The 18,514-nt window shown below is 44.4% G+C and overlaps 1 protein-coding gene across 1 annotated transcript in view; it reads left to right on the forward strand.

Annotated features, from left to right (window-relative positions):
* CD22 (CD22 molecule) overlaps positions 1 to 18,514 on the forward strand; it is a 42,922-nt gene that overhangs the window by 2,745 nt on the left and 21,663 nt on the right. The window contains exons 3-9 of the mRNA XM_077932492.1: positions 2,013 to 2,426; positions 3,525 to 3,797; positions 4,730 to 4,999; positions 5,186 to 5,593; positions 7,356 to 7,649; positions 8,098 to 8,370; positions 10,289 to 10,551. Of these exons, the coding sequence (XP_077788618.1) occupies positions 2,013 to 2,426; positions 3,525 to 3,797; positions 4,730 to 4,999; positions 5,186 to 5,593; positions 7,356 to 7,649; positions 8,098 to 8,370; positions 10,289 to 10,551 (2,195 nt within the window). The remainder of the gene's footprint in view (positions 1 to 2,012; positions 2,427 to 3,524; positions 3,798 to 4,729; positions 5,000 to 5,185; positions 5,594 to 7,355; positions 7,650 to 8,097; positions 8,371 to 10,288; positions 10,552 to 18,514) is intronic.

Genomic DNA, 18,514 nt, shown 5'->3' on the forward strand with positions numbered 1-18,514 from the left:
CAGATTCCTAAATATCTGGCCAGGCAACCATGGGTGGTGGAGAGATGGATGTTTTGCACAGTGGGCATCCAGAGCCTCCTTGCACAGATTAAAATCATGGGGTTCTTTGCATTCTGGCCACTGCATTTACAAACAACAGAGAGGCATTTATCAGGGAAACAGTGGCCTATGAGCTGGATGGAGCCCATGGCCCCTCTTCATCTGGCCCACAGCACCCTCTTGCCCTGCCCGCCCAGCTCCAGCAATTAGATTTGGGGGAAGTGACGCGCAGCATAAATTAATAACACAGCCTTCTTCAGTAAAAGAATAAAAGCTTTACTGAGTTAAAATAAACTTGTTTGCAAATAACTGCATAGTGAAGAGAAGATTAAGCTAGCTTCAGAGCATACAGAGTTACTGAGTCACACAGAGGCTCCATTGGGCACAGGCTTCACAGAGCACAGGCTCCACCATACTCTGACTCACACATACACACACACACACACACACACACACACACACACAGAGAGAGAGAGAGAGAGAGAGAGAGAGAGAGAGAGAGAGAGAGAGAGAGACTGGGACTGAGACACTGCCTGCAAGCAGATACAATACTTATACAGATAATGAGTCATCCTCAAGATGAATCACAGTGATTCAGCATGCTGAGTGATTGTGCAGCTTTTCAGCATTTCATAGCATTTCTAGACAGTATACCTGAAGGAGCGTCTCCACCCCCAACATTCTGCCCAGACGCTGAGGTCCAGCGCCGAGGGCCTTCTGGCGGTTCCCTCATTGCGAGAAGCAAAGCTACAGGGAACCAGGCAGAGGGCCTTCTCGGTAGTGGCGCCCGCCCTGTGGAACGCCCTTCCAGCAGATGTCAAAGCGATAAACAACTACCTGACATTCAGAAGACATCTTAAGGCAGCCCTGTTCAGGGAAGTTTTTAACGTGTGATATTTTACTGTATTTTTGGTTTTTATGGAAGCCGCCCAGAGTGGCTGGGGAGGCCCAGCCAGATGGGTGGGGTATAAATAATAAATTATTATTATTATTATTATTATTATTATTATTATTATTATTGACTCCTTTACAGCTTCTGCTCTCAAATACCTTTGTCACATGACAGGAAGGCCATCTATTAAAGCCTATAGAAGACTTTTTTTGAAGCTTTATTGTACAGGGAGCATGGGGGGGGGGAGAGAGAGGAAGGCTCACAGCTCTGAATAATAATAATAATAATAATAATAATAATAATAATAATAATAATAATAATTTATTATTTGTACCCCACCCATCTGGCTGGGTTTCCCCAGCCACTCTGGGCGGCTTCCAACAAAGATGAAAGATACACTAAAATGTCACATATTAAAAACTTCCCTGAACAGGGCTGCCTTCAGATGTCTTCTGAATGTCAGGTAGATGTTTATCGCTTTGACATCTGATGGGAGGGCGTTCCACAGGGCGGGTGCCACTACCGAGAAGGCCCTCTGCCTGGTTCCCTGTAACTGAAGAGAAGGGTTAATTCTCTCTCTGTGCTGCAACATCTCTGGCAAAAACTACTCCCCTTGACTAGAAGGCATTTTTCCAGCCTGACTACAGCAGGGTAAGAAGGGTAGAACGTGAGACTCAAAGGATATGTTTGTGAGAGAATAATGAGTATGGGTATGCTCCTGTATACACGCATGGTGTGAATGGATTTGTGCAGTGTGAGCTAGTGGGTGGTGGCCCCACTCACTGCTCTCTCTGGCCATGGCCACTTTGGTTTTGGCTCCACCCACTGCTAGAATGTGGCCCTCAGAAAGTTGGCCGTGAGAGAATGCGGCCCGCTACATTTTGTACTTTTGCATCATCCGATGCAAACTTATCCATTGTCTTCATGGTCAAGGGAGATGATAAAAACATTAAGAGGTCTTGGTTAATTTCTCAGTTCTTGGAGACGAATTCAGTTTATGGGTGACATCAAGGAGCTGGAAGCGAATTTTCATAGTAAGTGAGTAACTGACCAACCTTTCGTATCCGCTTTCCCATTTCAGGTTATATATATTGCGATTACCCCCTAAGAATAAGCCCCGATACTTTGGTTGCTTGGAAAGGTTCCTGCATGGTGATTCCATGCCAGATCAGTGAAACACATGATTCTGCTGAGGTCCGTGCCACGGACGTGGCTTGGTTTTTCCAGCCTGTTTGGGATAACAGTTCATTTGACTATAGCGGCAGTCTGTTGTATGACAGTTCCAAAAGGAGGAAAGGCAAAACAATGGCAGTAAGTCCTGCCTTTCAGGACCGGGTGAAGTTCATAGGCAATTTGGGCAACAGAGACTGCAGCCTGATGATTACTCAGCTCCAGACAAAGGACAGCGGCACGTACGGGGCAAGAGTTGTTGCTTCCGTTGGAAACTACAATTGGAGATACAAATGGTTTCGTAACGCTACGGTCAACGTTATAGGTAAGAGTTTTGCAGAGCAGTTCTAATTTGCCTTCATTACTTATGAAGGATGTGGGACCAAAGCCCTTCTCTTTCAAAGTGTTGATAGCAGCGTTTAATATGGCAAGTTTCAGCCCATAAATGATGCCTGGAGGTTGCAAACTAGCAAAAGGGTATGTGTAGGCTTGTGGCTGTAGGACACCCAAAGATTCTCTTCCTCTTATACAGTGGTACCTCGGGTTACAGATGCTTCAGGTTACAGATGCTTCAGGTTACAGACTCCGCTAACCCAGAAATAGTACCTTGGGTTAAGAACTTTGCTTCAGGATGAGAACAGAAATTGCACAGCAGCAGTGTGGCGGCAGCAAGAGACCCCATTAGCTAAAGTGGTGCTTCAGGTTAAGAACAGTTTCAGGTTAAGAACGGACCTCCAGAATGAATTAAGTTCTTAACCCGAGGTACCACTGTACTTAAGAACTTAAGAAGGGCCTGCTGGGTCAGACCAATGGCCCATCTAGTCCAGAACCCTGTTCTCATAGTGACTTGTGAGAAACCCACCCCAGGATCTGAGCAAAAGAGCACTCTCCCCTCCTGTGGTTTCTAGCAGTTGGTATTAGGATGCATTACTGCTTACTCCTAATCCCCTCCCAGAGCTACGGTTCCCAGAGTAGATTAACTATCAATCCCTCTTTGCAGGGAATCCTAGGAATTGTAGCTCTGAGAGGCGAATGGGGTCTCCTAACAACTCTCAGCGCCCTTAATAAACCACAGCTCCCAGAATTCTTTGGGGGAAACCATGACTGGTCAAATGTATAGTGTGAACATTGCCTTAGATATGTCCATTAGTTTCAATGGGCCTACTCTGAGTAGGAGTTAGGTGGATATAAGCCCGGACATTGATGTAGGAAAGACACCAACATTTACATAATTAAAGATGCACATTAATTGATTGCCCAATGTGCTCAATCCCCATTTCTAACAGGTACTTACTTACATGAGTCTCTTTTTTGTTGACTGGTTTTTAGCCACATTCTCCTATTCCCCTGAGTATGCAGATGCACTGTAATAATGTTGTGATACGTGTCATCCAGAAAGAAACATTTTGATCTGATTTTCCAGACAGCCCCAAGGGTGTCCATGTTGGCATTATGAATGACCTGCCCATAAAAGAAGGAGACACGGTTGTGCTGTGCTGCTCTTCAGGCAGAAATTACTCCAGAGACAACTGGTACAATTGGGTCAAGTCAGATCACCATTCAGTTGAACATAAGTATAGTGCTTCAGAGCTGTTAATCTTCCCTGCGACCTCTGAACCGGTCACATCTTATGAATGTGAAGCATGCAACAATGCTGGCTGTACTTTATCCCAAACGGTCACTGTGGATGTACACTGTGAGTAGCACCTCTTTATTTACTAGCTGGGACCCTTAGGCATTCTGCAATGACAAATTCACAAGGCGAGGGAGAGCAGGTCACTCAGCATGTTTGGTCCATCCAAGGTACATAGCATAAATGCACACTCTACCTATTTATGCAGCAAATTCAGGGGTTGCAGGTTGAATACAAACGGATGAAGTCCAGGTTCCTGCAGACAGAGCTTTCTTCTTCCATCGTCAGGTCCAGCTCCGAGGGCCTTCTGGCGGTTCCCTCACTGTGAGAAGCGAAGTTACAGGGAACCAGGCAGAGGACCTTCTCGGTAGTGGTGCCCACCCTGTGGAACACCCTCCCATCAGATGTCAAGGAAATAAACAACTATCTGACTTTTAGAAGACATCTGAAGGCAGCCCTATTTAGGGAAGTTTTTAACGTTTGATCTTTTATCGCCTATTATTATTATTATTATTATTATTATTATTATTATTATTATTAGAGCCACCCAGAGTGACTGGGGAAACCCAGTCAGATGGGCTGGGTATAATTAATTAATTAATTAATTATCATTATTTGTGGCTAGATAATACACTGTGGATGTCAAATACTTGACAGTGTTGTGTTTTATGAAAGTTTGGACCTTTGCCCATAGAAATTGGGGACTATTGTTAGTTGTCAGATAGATCCACTGAGGCAAAACCAATTTGGTGATCTTTTTCCATGCTCCTAGAAATTGAGAGTAATGTAAGCTGTGAGCATTCACAGTTGGCCCAAGAAAAGAATATGAGCGTCAAGAGTTTCAGGGCTGATAAATTATGTTGTTTTCCTGACTTCAATGCTGTGTACTTGATATGCAACAGATCCTTAGATGATGTGAGTTTCCCGGGTTCAGTTGACCAGGTGTGGGGTGTCTTCATATGATGGTTTCTCTTTGTCCTCCTCTCTTCCTGAAGTTGCCCCCAAAGGTGTAAAAATAAAAATGACACCAGCAGGCAAGATCCAGGAAGGGAAGTCTGTTCAGCTGAAGTGTGAAGTCAGAAAGGCAAAACCCCAGAATCTCACATACGCATGGTACAAAGATGGCGAATGGCTGGAGATGGACTCTGCGACTGAAGAGTTGTCCATTCCAGAAGTTACTTTAGCACACTCTGGCAGATACTGGTGTGAAGCCGGCAATAGTGTGGGCACATCGCGGTCCTCACCAGTCACGCTCAGTGTTATTGGTGAGTAAGATAAAGAGAGAGAGAGAGAGAGACGTTGAAATTGTGCTAATGATAAAATCTTAGAGCTTGACTTCTGTGTTGTAACCTCTTAAATATGACTATTATTACAACTACATCATTATGTGATATAATGAGGTGGACAGGCGCAAGCTTATGACCATCTTCCTTGAACTTTTCCCATTTCAGGTTTCTTGTCTGATGAAAGTGGACTGAGGAAACATGCTAACTCTTTGGTGGCCTGGAAAGGATCCTGTGTGCTGATTCCGTGTGAGATCAGTGGAACATTTAACTTTGCCACCATCAACGCCACAGCTGTGGCTTGGTACTTTGAGCCTTTTTGGGACCACAATTTGCAGGATTATAACGGTACCTTGTTGTACAACAGCTTCAAATTCGCAGAAGGCAATGCAAGAAGTGCTGCCTTTCAGGGTCGGGTGAAATTTTCAGGGGACCTAGGTAATAGAGATTGCAGCTTGATGATCACTCAGCTCCAGAAAAGTGACAGCGGCAGGTATGGGGCAAGAGTCGTTGCTTCTGTTGGAAACTATCCTTGGAGACTCAAGTGGTTCCTTGATGCCACAGTTAATGTTACAGGTAAGAGCTTGGCAGAACAGCTGTGATTTTTTTGCTCCATCCCATATAAAAGTGGTCTTTTAGTTGAGATGCAGAACCCTCCCTTTCAAAGTATCATCAACAGTGTTTGAGTGGTCAACTTTCAGGCCAGAAATGATGCTAGCAGTGAATCATTCCCTCTATTTCCAAACTTCAGAAGAGAGGGGAGGTTTCTGTGTAGCCAAAACCCCTGCACAAGTGCTGAGTATTAGCAGGCTCGGGGTCAGTTCAAGGTTGGCATAAGTACAAGTGATCTTTAGGGGAAAAAAACTAAGACAGGTTTAGGGAACCTGTGTGACCCCCCCCCCCCACAGGTGTTGCTGGGCTTGCAGGTGAGAATCCAAAGAGAACTGAGCATTCTCAGTGGCCGTGGAATGCTGATGGAATGTTGATGTCACCTGTTGAATTTCTTCACATCAAACTACTGAAGATGTCATGATAATTCTTCGATTGCATACATTGTTTTTTTTTTAATGAGATAAAGGTAAAGGGACCCCTGACCATTAGGTCCAGTCGTGACCGGCTCTGGGGTTGCGGCGCTCATCTCGCTTTATTGGCCAAGGGAGCCGGCATACAGCTTCCGGGTCATATGGCCAGCATGACTAAGCTGCTTCTGGTGAACCAGAGCAGCGCATAGAAGCACCTTTTACCTTCCCACCGGAGTGGTACCTCTTTATCTACTTGCACTTTGATGTGCTTTCGAACTGCCAGGTTGGCAGGAGCTGGGACCAAGCAACGGGAGCTCACCCCGTCGTGGGGATTTGAACCGCCAACCTTCTGATCAGCAAGTCCTAGGCTCTGTGGTTTAACCCACAGTACCATGGACTGCCTTAATTTTTCTTTAGCGGTTTCTAGCCATCTGGAGCAGCTACAACATGATGCTGAAAATGGAAGTGGTGGTACATTATGACATGCCGTCTTTTCCTAGATAGTTGCATCAAGAAAGTACGAGCACAATCTTGTTGGTAGAACTGACTGGGCCCCAAGAAAGAGACAATCAGGTGGGCCCACAGGTCAGCCCACAGTGTATTGTGTCCAACAGCCCCCCAAGGCCTGGAACTGTGCTAAAACACAGGTGGATACTGATGTTTTGGAGAAACTCTGTAGCTCAGTGGTAGAGCAGCTGCTTTGCATGCAGAAGGTCTTAGCTTCAGTTCCCAGCATCTCCAGATGCTTCATCCACACACATACATTTAAAGCACTCTTATACCACTAACAATCATGGAACGTTGTTGGGAATCTTGCTTGTTACCAGGGCTTTCCCACCCAGCTGGAACTCACCAGAACTGAGTTCCGGCACCTCTCAGGTGAGCACTATTGCCGTTATAAGAGAACAAAGGAGGCGTTCATGGTGAGTTCCGGCAACTTTTTTCCTAGAAAAATAGCACTGCTTGTTATGGTTTGGGAAGTAATATCTCCATGAGGTCAGCACCCTTAACAAACCATAGCTCCTAGGATTCTCCATGACTGTTAAAGTGGTATAAGAGTGTTTTAAACACATTGTAGGATAGGACTGGGTGAGACTCCTGTCTCAAATCCTGGAGAGAGCAGCAGCTGTTCAGTGTAGAAAATATTGAGGTGGATGGAGCAATGGCTTGGCTCAGTATATGACAGCCTCCTATGTATTGATGGCCAAGACATCAGGTTCTCAGCAGTATCAATCAGTTTACCCAGGAACTTTTTATCATCACTTTGCCCTAACGAGGGACTGCTATTTTTCTTTTCTTTCCTTCTGTGGATTCAGAGTCACCTCCAGAACCCAGGTTGGAAATAGTCCCTGCGATAGTCCACCAAGGGAGGACTACAGAAGTGATCTGCTCAGTGCCTTACCATTGCACTGATGTGCTCGTACTCTTGACTCTCAGTGGCTTAGAGAAGCATCACTTGTCTCCACAAATAACCATGCTTGAAAATCAAATCACGAAGACGGTGACGTTTGAACCCACATGGGAAGACAACGGGAAAACGGTGGGCTGCTTGCTGAGCAATCTGGACGGGTCAGAGATATCCCACAGTACCATGAAACTGAATGTGAGATGTGAGTGCACAGTGGGAAAGGATGGGTCCTTCTGTGGATTGAGAAGATGGTGGGGGTCAAAAATCAACTAATGCGATTAGCCACGTCATCACAAAGGCTGCAATAATATGCACCAGGGGTAGTGAAAAAGGGAATCCTTTCCGTGCAAAGGGCCATCCAAGTTCTGCATTTAAACCTCCAAGGAAGGAGAGTCCACTTCCTGATGTTTAGTCAGAATCTCCTTTCTTGTAACTTGAATCCACTGGTTTGGGTCCTGGCCTCCAGAAAAGCCCTTTAGATATTTGAAGATAGCTATCATATCTTCTCTCATTCTCCTCTTTACCAGGCTAAACATGCCCAACTGTTCCCCCATCTGTTTCTCATAAGGCTTTGTTTCCAGACCCTTTATCACCTCAGTTTGTTATTATGTATGCAATCCACAAACAGGCACATTGACCTGATTTTCCAGATCGTCCCGAGGATGTCAAGCTTACCATTATGAATGATTTGCCAATAAAGGAAGGAGATGCCGTCATGCTGAACTGCTCTGTGGGCAGAAGTAACCCTGGAAACAACTGGTACAATTGGGTTAAATCAGATTCACATACAGTTGAACATAAGTATAGTGGCTCAAATGTATTGGCTTTCCCTGCAACACCTGGATCTGAAACGTCTTACACTTGTGAAGTGTGCAACTATGTTGGCTGTACCTCATCCCAAACAGTCACTTTGGATGTTCATTGTAAGTAATGCTACTTAATTTGCTTTCTAGAAGCCCCGGAGCACACATCATTGACCAATGTACTTGCTCACAGGGTGAGGGAAGTATAATCACGGAGGCAAACAAAGTAAAAGTAAATAAACCGGGAAATAAGATCTGAGTCTCAGTGACCTCCGTTACATCAAGGACATTCGCATTATCCTCTTCTTACTCCGTTCCCCCTTTTAGCTTAGCTGTATCTTTTAACTTTGCTTGAAACAGTTTCAAAACATTGGGGGAAACAGAAACTTTAGCTGCAAGCGGCAACTTACTTTCACTTTCCTGCTCTGCATACGATCTGCGTCTTAGCTGACACCAAACGATCGATGAACTCGGAATCTTTCTTATTTAATTCGTGACTTCTCTTTTGTCTTCTTGCCGAATTCTTGCCAATTTATTATTGCGAGTCCGAATTTCTTGGTTTTGAGAGCGGAGCGCTGTTCCCCACAGGCTCGGGGCTTCGCTATTCAGCCGCAGCAATGGCTTCCCGATAGCCAGCAGCTTCGTTCCGCCGCACTCTTCACCTCCTTTTCAGAGGCTACCTGGCGGCCGGACGGGCTGCTTTTCGGCACCGCCGGGAACCTGGAGCTCTGGACACCCACCAGAGATTTTAACGGAGAGTTTTTTCGCCCAAAAAACCTCCTTTTAAGGCCAAAATAGCTGGGTTTCCCCCTCCCGGGAAAATCCCTCGCCTGCCACGGGCTCGCGCTCCACCGGAAGTCTCCACATTCAACACATTTCACCTGTCCAAGATACAGCCTCTGCCCAGCCCATGAAGCAAATTCAGCCTGAATGCTCAAGGAACTAAATCGTCTGTTCATTTGCGGGTGGCTGTTACACTGTGGATTCCCGGTGCTTTGTAGCCTTGCTTTGAAACATGTCAATGGAAACTGTGGGCCATTGTCAGTTACAATTTATACATAAAGACCAACCAGAGGGGGGAGAATTTGCTTTGGAGAGTTTGAGGATGATGTAAGCAGCAAGCTCTTGCTGATTGCACAAGAAGGAAGTGTGTGCCTGGGGTAGGGCTGTCACATTCTGTATGTATGTGTCTTTGGGGACAGTACAGGAAATTCCTCTCTTGTGCAACTGGCTATCATGCATGCCATGGCACTGCCAGGCAAGGAATGTCCAGCGTGAGGAATTAACTCTTTATTAGAAGTACACTTGCAAGTTAGGAAAAGGCATGTCCACCAGTTCTACGTCTCTCAGCTACTCCTAGGTGTGCACCTGATGAGGCAGTTGCAGCAACAGAGAGGCCTCAACCTCAGCTTATGTATTTTCCCAGTGCTTCCCCCCCCTAAAAAAATGTCATTTTGATTCAAGAAAATCACCATTTTATCGTTCAAATAAAAGCATAAAAAATGTAAAACAATAAATGGACAAAATAAAAAACCAAAACAATAAATGGACAAAAGTACAAAGATTCACAAAATGTTTAGGGGTATGCCTGTGTGCCCCCCCGGAAAAAAAGCACTGTATCTCCCCTACCTGTGCAAGCAGACGAGGACTATGTCTGTGTGTAACCTGTTTCTGTGCCTCCCGCTTCAATTCTCTTCTGATCCTGGGAGACAGTGGAGCAGGAGAGGTGGGGGCAGGAGGTGGCGGCAGCGTGGGGGTCCTTGACTTTACACCAGCTTGACCTATCTTTTTCTCCTCCTGCACCTGTTCTTCACTCTCCAACGCTGCAGTTTCTCCTGCCTCTGACTTCAACCCCCCTTTTCCCAGGTCCTCTCCTCAGCATCTAACCCCCATTCCTCAGTGTCCAGTCAGTCTCTGACAGTGCAGCAGAACTGACATGCAGCAGAACCCTTGGTGCTGCGGTGATGTTGATGATGATTTTGCATTCATTTGCTTGTGTCTTTGTGTGATGCTTTGTATTTGTCCTCCCTTCCTGCAGTTGCTCCCAAGGAGGTATACATTTTGGGAATGACAGAAAAGGTGGTCCATCAGTTTAGCCGTTTTCAGGTGACGTGCGAAGTGAGCGCAGCTAACCCCCGAGAACTCAAATACGCATGGTACAAAGATGAGCAACAGCTGCTGCAGAACTCTGCAGATAATGTGTTGACCATCCATGAAGTGAAACCAGAGGACTCCGGGACCTACCATTGTGAAGCAAGCAACAGCGCAGGCCCATCACGCTCCCCAACCATTCTTATAGATGTCCGTTGTGAGTAAAACTGATTGAGCTTATTTATAGGCCACCTTTCCGCAGTGAGCTGTGCCCAAGGTGGCTTACAAAAAACATCCCCTTATTACCAAAATACAAAGAATTGCAGGGGTGGTTGTGGCTAGGAGTGCCTTTCTTCTGTTCTGGGTGGTTCTCCAGCTATGAACCCTTTTGGATAGAGATGACTTGGTCACTGTACTCCATGGTCTGGTATCTTCCAGATTGGATCACTGCAACACACTCAACGTGGGGCTGCCCTTGAAGGCGATTCGGAAGCTTCAGCTGGTCCAAAATGCAGCAGCCAGATTACTGGCTGGTGTTCCATTTAGATATGATATAACCCCATTTGAAATAGCTGCCTTGGTTGCCAGTTCATTTCTGGGCCCAGTTCAAGGTGTTCACATTGGCGTTTAAAACCCTTAAACATCTCAGGCCCCAAATATCTGAAAGTGTGCCTCCTTCCCTACAGCCTCACTTGGGTGCTGAGATTGGCTCTGTTGGTAGTTCCTCTGCCCTCAGAGGCTGAATGTAGTGAGGGCCTTGGACAGGGCATTCTTTGTGGTGGCCCCTAAGCTGTGGAACTCCCTCCCAACAGAGGTACACCTGGCACCTTCATTATACAACTTTCAGAGGATGCTGAAGATGCGCCTCTTTGCCCTCGCATGTAACAGTTGAGGTGTACGCTTTTAGGATCTGCTTTGTTTTTATGGCTTAAAGTTGTTCTAAATTGTTTTTAATACTGTTTTAGTGCTGTAACTCACCCCTAGATCTTAAGGTGAAGGATGGGTAATCATTGATTGATTGATTAATAATAATAATCTCTTCTCCAGAGGAGGTTGAGGGCAGCAAAATGGAAACACTGCAGAGGATAATGGTGGCAATGCCTCTTCTTCAGCCTCCTGGAAGTTCCAATTGCTGGTGCTGGTTTTATTGAAATGATGGCTTGTTGGAAGCCTTCTTTTGTTCTAATACCTAGGCACTAATCCTATTTCATCCCACAGCTGAGCACAGAATCCCAACATCTCAGACTCTGAGTCTCTGTTTCTGTACCAGTGGCCTTTTTCTTATGTCATATTTTCAAGCAGAGGTCATGGATGCTCATTCCACCCCAGCTGATAGAAACCAAGTCATTGCTAGTAGAAGGTCTCACATCCTTCAGGCAAAAAACCAGCTTCATTCGCTAACAGGATTGTGGGGCTAAAATGAAATGTTGCCTACATTAAGCATTCCCATATTCACATTCTGAATTTTGCATCTCACAATGTTTTCCATTTTGCTTTCCAAAATTTGCCTTGGGGTTTTGAAAGGCATAGACCTTTAAATGACCTAGGAATTAGGTTTGGAGCTGAGTAAACTGCAGAGCTCACCTTCAGTGGGTTGTGTTTAAGACTAGTCCTATTCAGGGTAGACCCATTGATGGACATGGCTAACTTAGGTCCATTAATTTCAATGGGTCTACTCTGCATAGCACTTAATTGAATACTACCCAGTTTGTGCAAGAATTGGCAGGAACCACCTCAAAAGCAATATGCATAAGAATCCATTGGATTATATCTGGCCTAGAGATGTCCTGAGAGATCTGAGAGTGAGGTGCACAACTTTACAGAATGATGCAGATAATGCTAGGGGTCTGTTAGTTGTGGGGATGGTAGGATTACGGATGTAAGATGTAAGATGGCACCCTTTTCCACCACATGCAGCACTGTTTCCATGCTGCTGCAGTTCTTCCTCCAAAAACTACATTATTTGTCTTCCTGTCCACTGTGGAAAATTTATGTAGCTTATGCAATATATGTAATTAACTATGGTGTCATTACATTATTCCATCTCATTTATTTCAAAATAAAGGAAACACAGTGCAAATGGGAGCAAAAACAAAACACACGTCATAATAATAATAATAATAATAATAATAATAATAATAATAATAATTTATTATTTATACCCGACCATCTGGCTGGGTTTCCCCAGCTACTCTGGGCGGCTTCCAACAAAATATTAAAATACAATAGTCTGTCAAACATTTAAAGCTTCCCTAAACATTTGCAGTCTGAAAACAACAACAATAGTAAAGCAATCATATTCGTTGGACTGGGTTACTCAAAATGGCATGGGATGATTAAGTGAACATAGACAATTTCTGCTCCTGTTTCTGTTTTTGTCATAATTCTCTGACATCTCTGGAATATGATGCTGAGTATGTTTTCTTTCTTTGCCCCAAAGCTTGATTTATAGGGATTTCAAAGAACTGAAACAAGCAGTCATCAATATTGTGACCACCTTCTGAGAACAAAGAAACAGAGCAAAGTCCCAAAGGATATGTCTGGATAAGAGAACCTAGAAGAAACCACAAAGCAGGAGGGGCAATCAAGACCCCACTCCTTTCTCACAAGTGATGATTCTTCCGCCATACTTTCCACTCTTTTCTCAAATGTTGTCTTGTGTTCACATCCCTTTTGTAAGAGAATGAATTCTTGATAAACATCTCCATAAGATGAACCTTGGTTTAAATCCCCATTTAGAATCAAACAATGTTTGTAGGGCACCACATTGGCTACCTTGGACCCAAAGCTTAGGCCAGTCTGGAAAGTCTCAGGTTCCTGCCTCCTCATCTCCCCATTTTTGCCTTTTCCTCTTGTGCACTGTCTCTGTATACTGACTGGGAAGGGCCATTGCTCAGTGGCAGAGCATGGGCTTTTAATGGAAAAGGTCCCAGTTCCAAACCCTGCTATCTCTTGCTCTGGGCTGGGGAAGATTCCCATATGAAGCCCTGGAGAGCTGCTGGAAGCCAATAACAGCACTGACTTGAATGGACCAATGGGATGAGCTCAGAATCCAGCCCTTTTCCATGTTCCTAACTGCCAGGAAGAGAGTATTCCCTAGCATACATTGAGGATGGGTGGAGGGAGGGAAGAGATACATTAATTTGCTTTTTCATACAAACTCACCTAAGCTAACCTTCCCAAAGCAAAACCCAACTTTCCTTTGAAATCTGCTTCACCGAATTTTGCATTGCACTAGGGGATATCACTGGCAAAAATGAGCTTATTAGGCATAATTGCATACAAAAAATCCATACATTAGGAGATCTGTGCATGAAAATGTGTTTGAATCTTCTCAAACACATTCCCCAAATTGATGTAAAAATGCAGCGAACTTAATGACTGAAAAACATGAGAAAGAGAGGGAAACCAAAATGGGCAGATTTCTCTGACCCTCATGAACATGCACTGAATTGGACTTGCAAAAATGGAAGTCACTTTCAAACTCCCACCATCACCCCTAGCTATTGATCATGTTTGCTGGGGCTGAAGGGAGTTGTAGTTTAGCAACATCTGGAGGGCAAAAGGTTACACACTTGTACTCCTATCAAGACAAGGGATGGAGGTCAGGAGATAAAGATGGTAGAATGGCCAGTACCAATGCTTTATGGACAACATAAATATATCCCCATGAATTGGTAGGGAGCGCTTCTTCTGTTGATGTCCTGAACCCATGGCCTACCTTGTGGCAAGTCAGGAGTCAAGTCCCTAGTCCAGGGTCAATCCACATGTCCACATGTGTGCTGTGTCATGTGACTGATTATGTGTGGTGGGGCTTACCTGGGCCCCCTCAGTATTTTATTCAACTTGGCACCACTGCACTGTTGTGTTTTCTGAACAGCTGTTGTCTTGATTCTAATGAGTGTGTGTGAAAACCAACCTACTGTTTGAAACTGAAATTTACATTCATTGCTCCTCCCACTTAATCTCTGGCCCCACCCACCACTGGCACCCAGAACAGAATGCAGTCCTTGGGAGGAGTAAGGTTGACCACATCTGTTCTAATCCAAATTTAACCCTCATTTGGCAATTCTGTTCTTAGCTGTTAGTTTCCTCCTGTAGCTTGCTGAGCTAATCAAAGTGTCTTTCAATTACATGTTAAACATTAGTGTTGGCATTGCTAACTAAACATGAATACTGCTGTACAAAGCAATTGCTAGTCTACATGATTTGACTTGTTTTTTGCTTTGCTTTTGTTTTTTAACGGACTGTTGTATTCATCCTTTGGGTTGCTCTGTATGTTTTGTTCTGTTTTCTGAAAAATAATAAAAAATTCAGTTTTAAGAATGAATTATTTGGATAAGTAGATTAAGTCTGGACTCCAGGGTGCTGACATGGAACTGTAGCGAAAAGTACATCATTTTGAGCCCCTCATGCTATCGCTTTGATAGTCAGTAGGCGGAGCTCTTTCTTTTTCATCAGGTTAGTTTTGGCCAGAGTCACATAAGTAGCTAGAATCCCCTTGTTCATGAGAGCTTATTAGGCAAACACACAGAGCTTCCAAGGTATTCTGGGCCACCTGCTGGCTCTGGGAAGGAACTGTAAGTCTCCCTTGCTCAGCAGCATTGAGACACTGTGAGTGAGTCTATAAGCGAGGGGGGTGGCAGATGCAAGAAGATGACCAGGTCACACAGCCAATACGCTGACCCTTCTTCTACAAATCTTTTGAAATTGCAGGAGCCTCATTAGCCTCAACTGCACTTTCATCTGGCCACTCCACAACCTTGTCTTCCAATCGAACTCTGCTCCAAACAAGTCTCAAGTAGTAATGGTTCATTCAGGCAGACCTGCAGTTCCAAGGGGCACCATCTCCCTGTCTATTGCTCACCCTTCACTCCTGTTGAAGGTGCTTTTCCTTTCAGCTTGGATCACTTTAGTATTAGAGCCCAAATGGAGTTGGGGAAGAGGATTGGGGGTGGGAGTTGTGTTTGACCATCAGTTAAGGGAGGAGGGCTAGGGCAAAGGGTCCAGTATATCCTGTGCTTGCATCCCTCTGGTGTCTTCAATTGTACTTAAATTGTAGACTTGTCTTTGAAGACATGGGTCTGCCACTGTGGTCTTTAACTAGGATGTGGAATGTCAGGCCTGGAGGCTGAATGCAGCTTTCCTGGGTGTTTTTATCTCTTCCTCAGAGCTCTCTCCAGCCACAAACACACTTTGCCCCCTTAGTGTTGTTGCTTGGCTGGAATGTGTCTTTGAACTCTGATCATGTGTCTTGGAGAATACAGAGAATACAGAAAGGTGAGCGAGTGTTCGCCTACTATACAAAGGTATAATTAACATTCCTTGCTCCACCCATTTTTGCCTCTCGCCCACCCACCAGTCACTCTGGGTGACTTCCAAGATATATGAAAACAAAAGAAGTCACTAAACATTAAAAAACTTCCCTGTACATGGCTGCCTTCAGATGTCATCTAAGGTTGTAAAGTTACTCATCTCCTTGGCTTGGGGTTCGCATAACTCCATGCCTTCCAATATTTCTCCCATGAAAACAGGGAGGTTCTAAAGAAAAGCAGGACAACCCGGGATCAAATCAATAACTGGGACGGCTTCTGTAAATTCAGGACTGTCCCTGGAAAATAGGGACACTTGGAGGGTATGGAATTCTGGAGGCTCCAAAATTGTTATATTGGTCACATCAGTTTTAAAATACTGTGAAAAGAAAGCATTTAAACTGTGACATACAGCTTGAGGATTAAGCCAGTTAACACACAAACAGTTTAATCTTAACTGGAGTTCAAATAATATTAGCTAAAACACAAAATGTTATGTAAAGCAGCATACAAATGTTATGTTGGTCACTATGGAGTTACGTTTGCTACCCTCTCTCTGCTACCCTGTTCTTCCTTCTTCCACCCCCCCCTCTTGCCACCCACATGAAATCCGGCAGATGCCTGCAGTTGATGTTTGGGCCCACCCCTTCCTTAAATGAAACATTGGATGGTCCTCTGCTGTCCGGGGTTCCTGCTGGCCAGCCATGCATTGCTCCGGTCTCAAACTCACAGCAACGTGGGTAGGCTACTCTTCTAACAAAAATACCTCACCCTGAACCGCAGAGACTCAGCCAAGCTTGAAGCAGCAGAACTAGATGCCCACAGATCTTCTGCTCAGGGCAGAAAGGGGGAAGTTCTTGTGACAGATGCACACCCTTAGTCGCTGCTGGGTTTACTGTTATTTTGGGCCATCACAGCTTGGCTGACTTGGACCCTGGCAAACAGCTGCACTCGGCCCTGAAAGGGCGCTCTTAACACAGCTAAGCTGAGCTCCTCAGCCTTCGCCTGTATCTTCACTATCAGGTAGGAATACAAATGAATAAGTCCTAGGGAAATAACTCTTATTTGAGATCTTTGATTTTCTAAGGGGTTTTTAAGGAATGATCCATAAGGGGAAGTCTCACTAGGGGTGTTCACAGGTGACACACAGTGAGGGTACAATCTGTATACCTGTGTAGCTAGGCAGCTGAGCTGTACACACTCGCAGTTATTCACATCTAATGTTCAAGGGGAGTCGATTCTGTGTACACAAGAGCTGAGCTTTGCAAATCAACACATGTGAACTGTTTCATGCAAACCCTTGTACTGTGTAGAGGCAGCTGGCACCTCTGTTCAGTCGACTGTGTGAACAAGGCAATTAGCAGTTGTGATCCATGTAGGGCTGGCTGTAGGTTTGGCAGGTCCCTGGGCAAACTGTCTCCTCCAGACAGCAGCCCAATGTACAGGGTTTTAGTTGGGGAAACATTTCCCATCACTTCCCTGCTGGGAGAAACTCTAAAGGACGTGTAAATGTTACATAGCTGTGCCTTTCAATGCAGGTGTGTTTGTTTACACAGATTTTCACTGTGGGGGACCCAATCAGGAAACAAGGCAGTGTTAACCCTTCACCCCCCACTGTGGCCTCTCTTCACCTGCAATTTGCAAAGTAAAATAAGATTTTGTTTATCTCAGTTTTGTAGGTGTGGGACTCTCAATTCTGATTGAGATTTGAAGCAAACAGTTAAAGCCTTCTAACAGGCACTCCTCCCTGCCTCTTGGGTCCCGATCTGGATCCAGTATCATGCTGTCAATATATGTAGCTGGGTGGGGTGGGGGTGGGGAAACCCTTCCATTCCCTTCACTTAAAGATACAAACTGTTCTTTGGCCCATGTGTTAGAAAGATTGGTAGGAGGGCATGCGGTAGTCGGATTTGTTGAAGTTGGCTTTGCTCCATTTCTCATGTATCCTATCTTAATTTCGGTTTGCCACATTTCCACATTTTTTTCCTTTTTTCCTTTAAATTATCTCTAAAGTAATTTCGTTGTCCCCGAGAGGGGGCAATGACAATAAAGATATTATTATTATTATTATTATTATTATTATTATTATTATTATTATTAGTATTATTATTATTATTAAAAAAAATGTACACCTTTGCATGCCGTTTTGCCTCATACATACATTTCCCCCAGTAAATTTACCTAACAGAAAGCATTTTTAATGTGGTCATTTCTACCAATATATGCATTTTAATGCATACTCCTCCCTCCATGTGCATTTTAAATATGTGTTTTGATGGAAGACTTATACATTTGGAGAACAGCCAAAAGATAGCTGAGTTTTGGTCAACACTTTATTTCAGGAAATGAGAAGTAGGTAGTTTCACATTAAAATATAGACTGAACCAAACTTCGCTCCAAACCCTAGGGAGGTCTAACCCCAAGCAACCTTTGAATTCGGTTCAGAACTCTTTTCACCCATGTGTCTGTCTGTCTGTATGTGATCAACTCCGGCCCAGAAACCAATGTCCCCACTGAGGAAGGACATGTGGGTCCAGAATTGGCCTCCACAGTCACTTACGGACTCGTTGTTAAAGCTGTGTCTATGGAAGACAATATTACTCGGCTACAAGTGATCGCCAAAGAAGAAGATTTATTTTTACAATGTTGCATTTATTGTTCATGTTGTGTGTGTACACACACACACAGTTAGTTGTATTCATTGATTTGGGGTTTTTATTCCCCCCCCCCCGTCTTTCTCAAACACAATACATAAATTGAAAGTTTTCTGTGCTTAAAATACTTCAGTTTTGTTTGTTTCCACTAATAAATTTTGTACTGTACTTGATCAGGAGGAAGCAAAGAAACTGATGTGAAATAGA

Source organism: Podarcis muralis, chromosome 7 (assembly GCF_964188315.1).
Source record: "Podarcis muralis chromosome 7, rPodMur119.hap1.1, whole genome shotgun sequence".
Lineage (NCBI taxonomy): Eukaryota > Metazoa > Chordata > Lepidosauria > Squamata > Lacertidae > Podarcis > Podarcis muralis.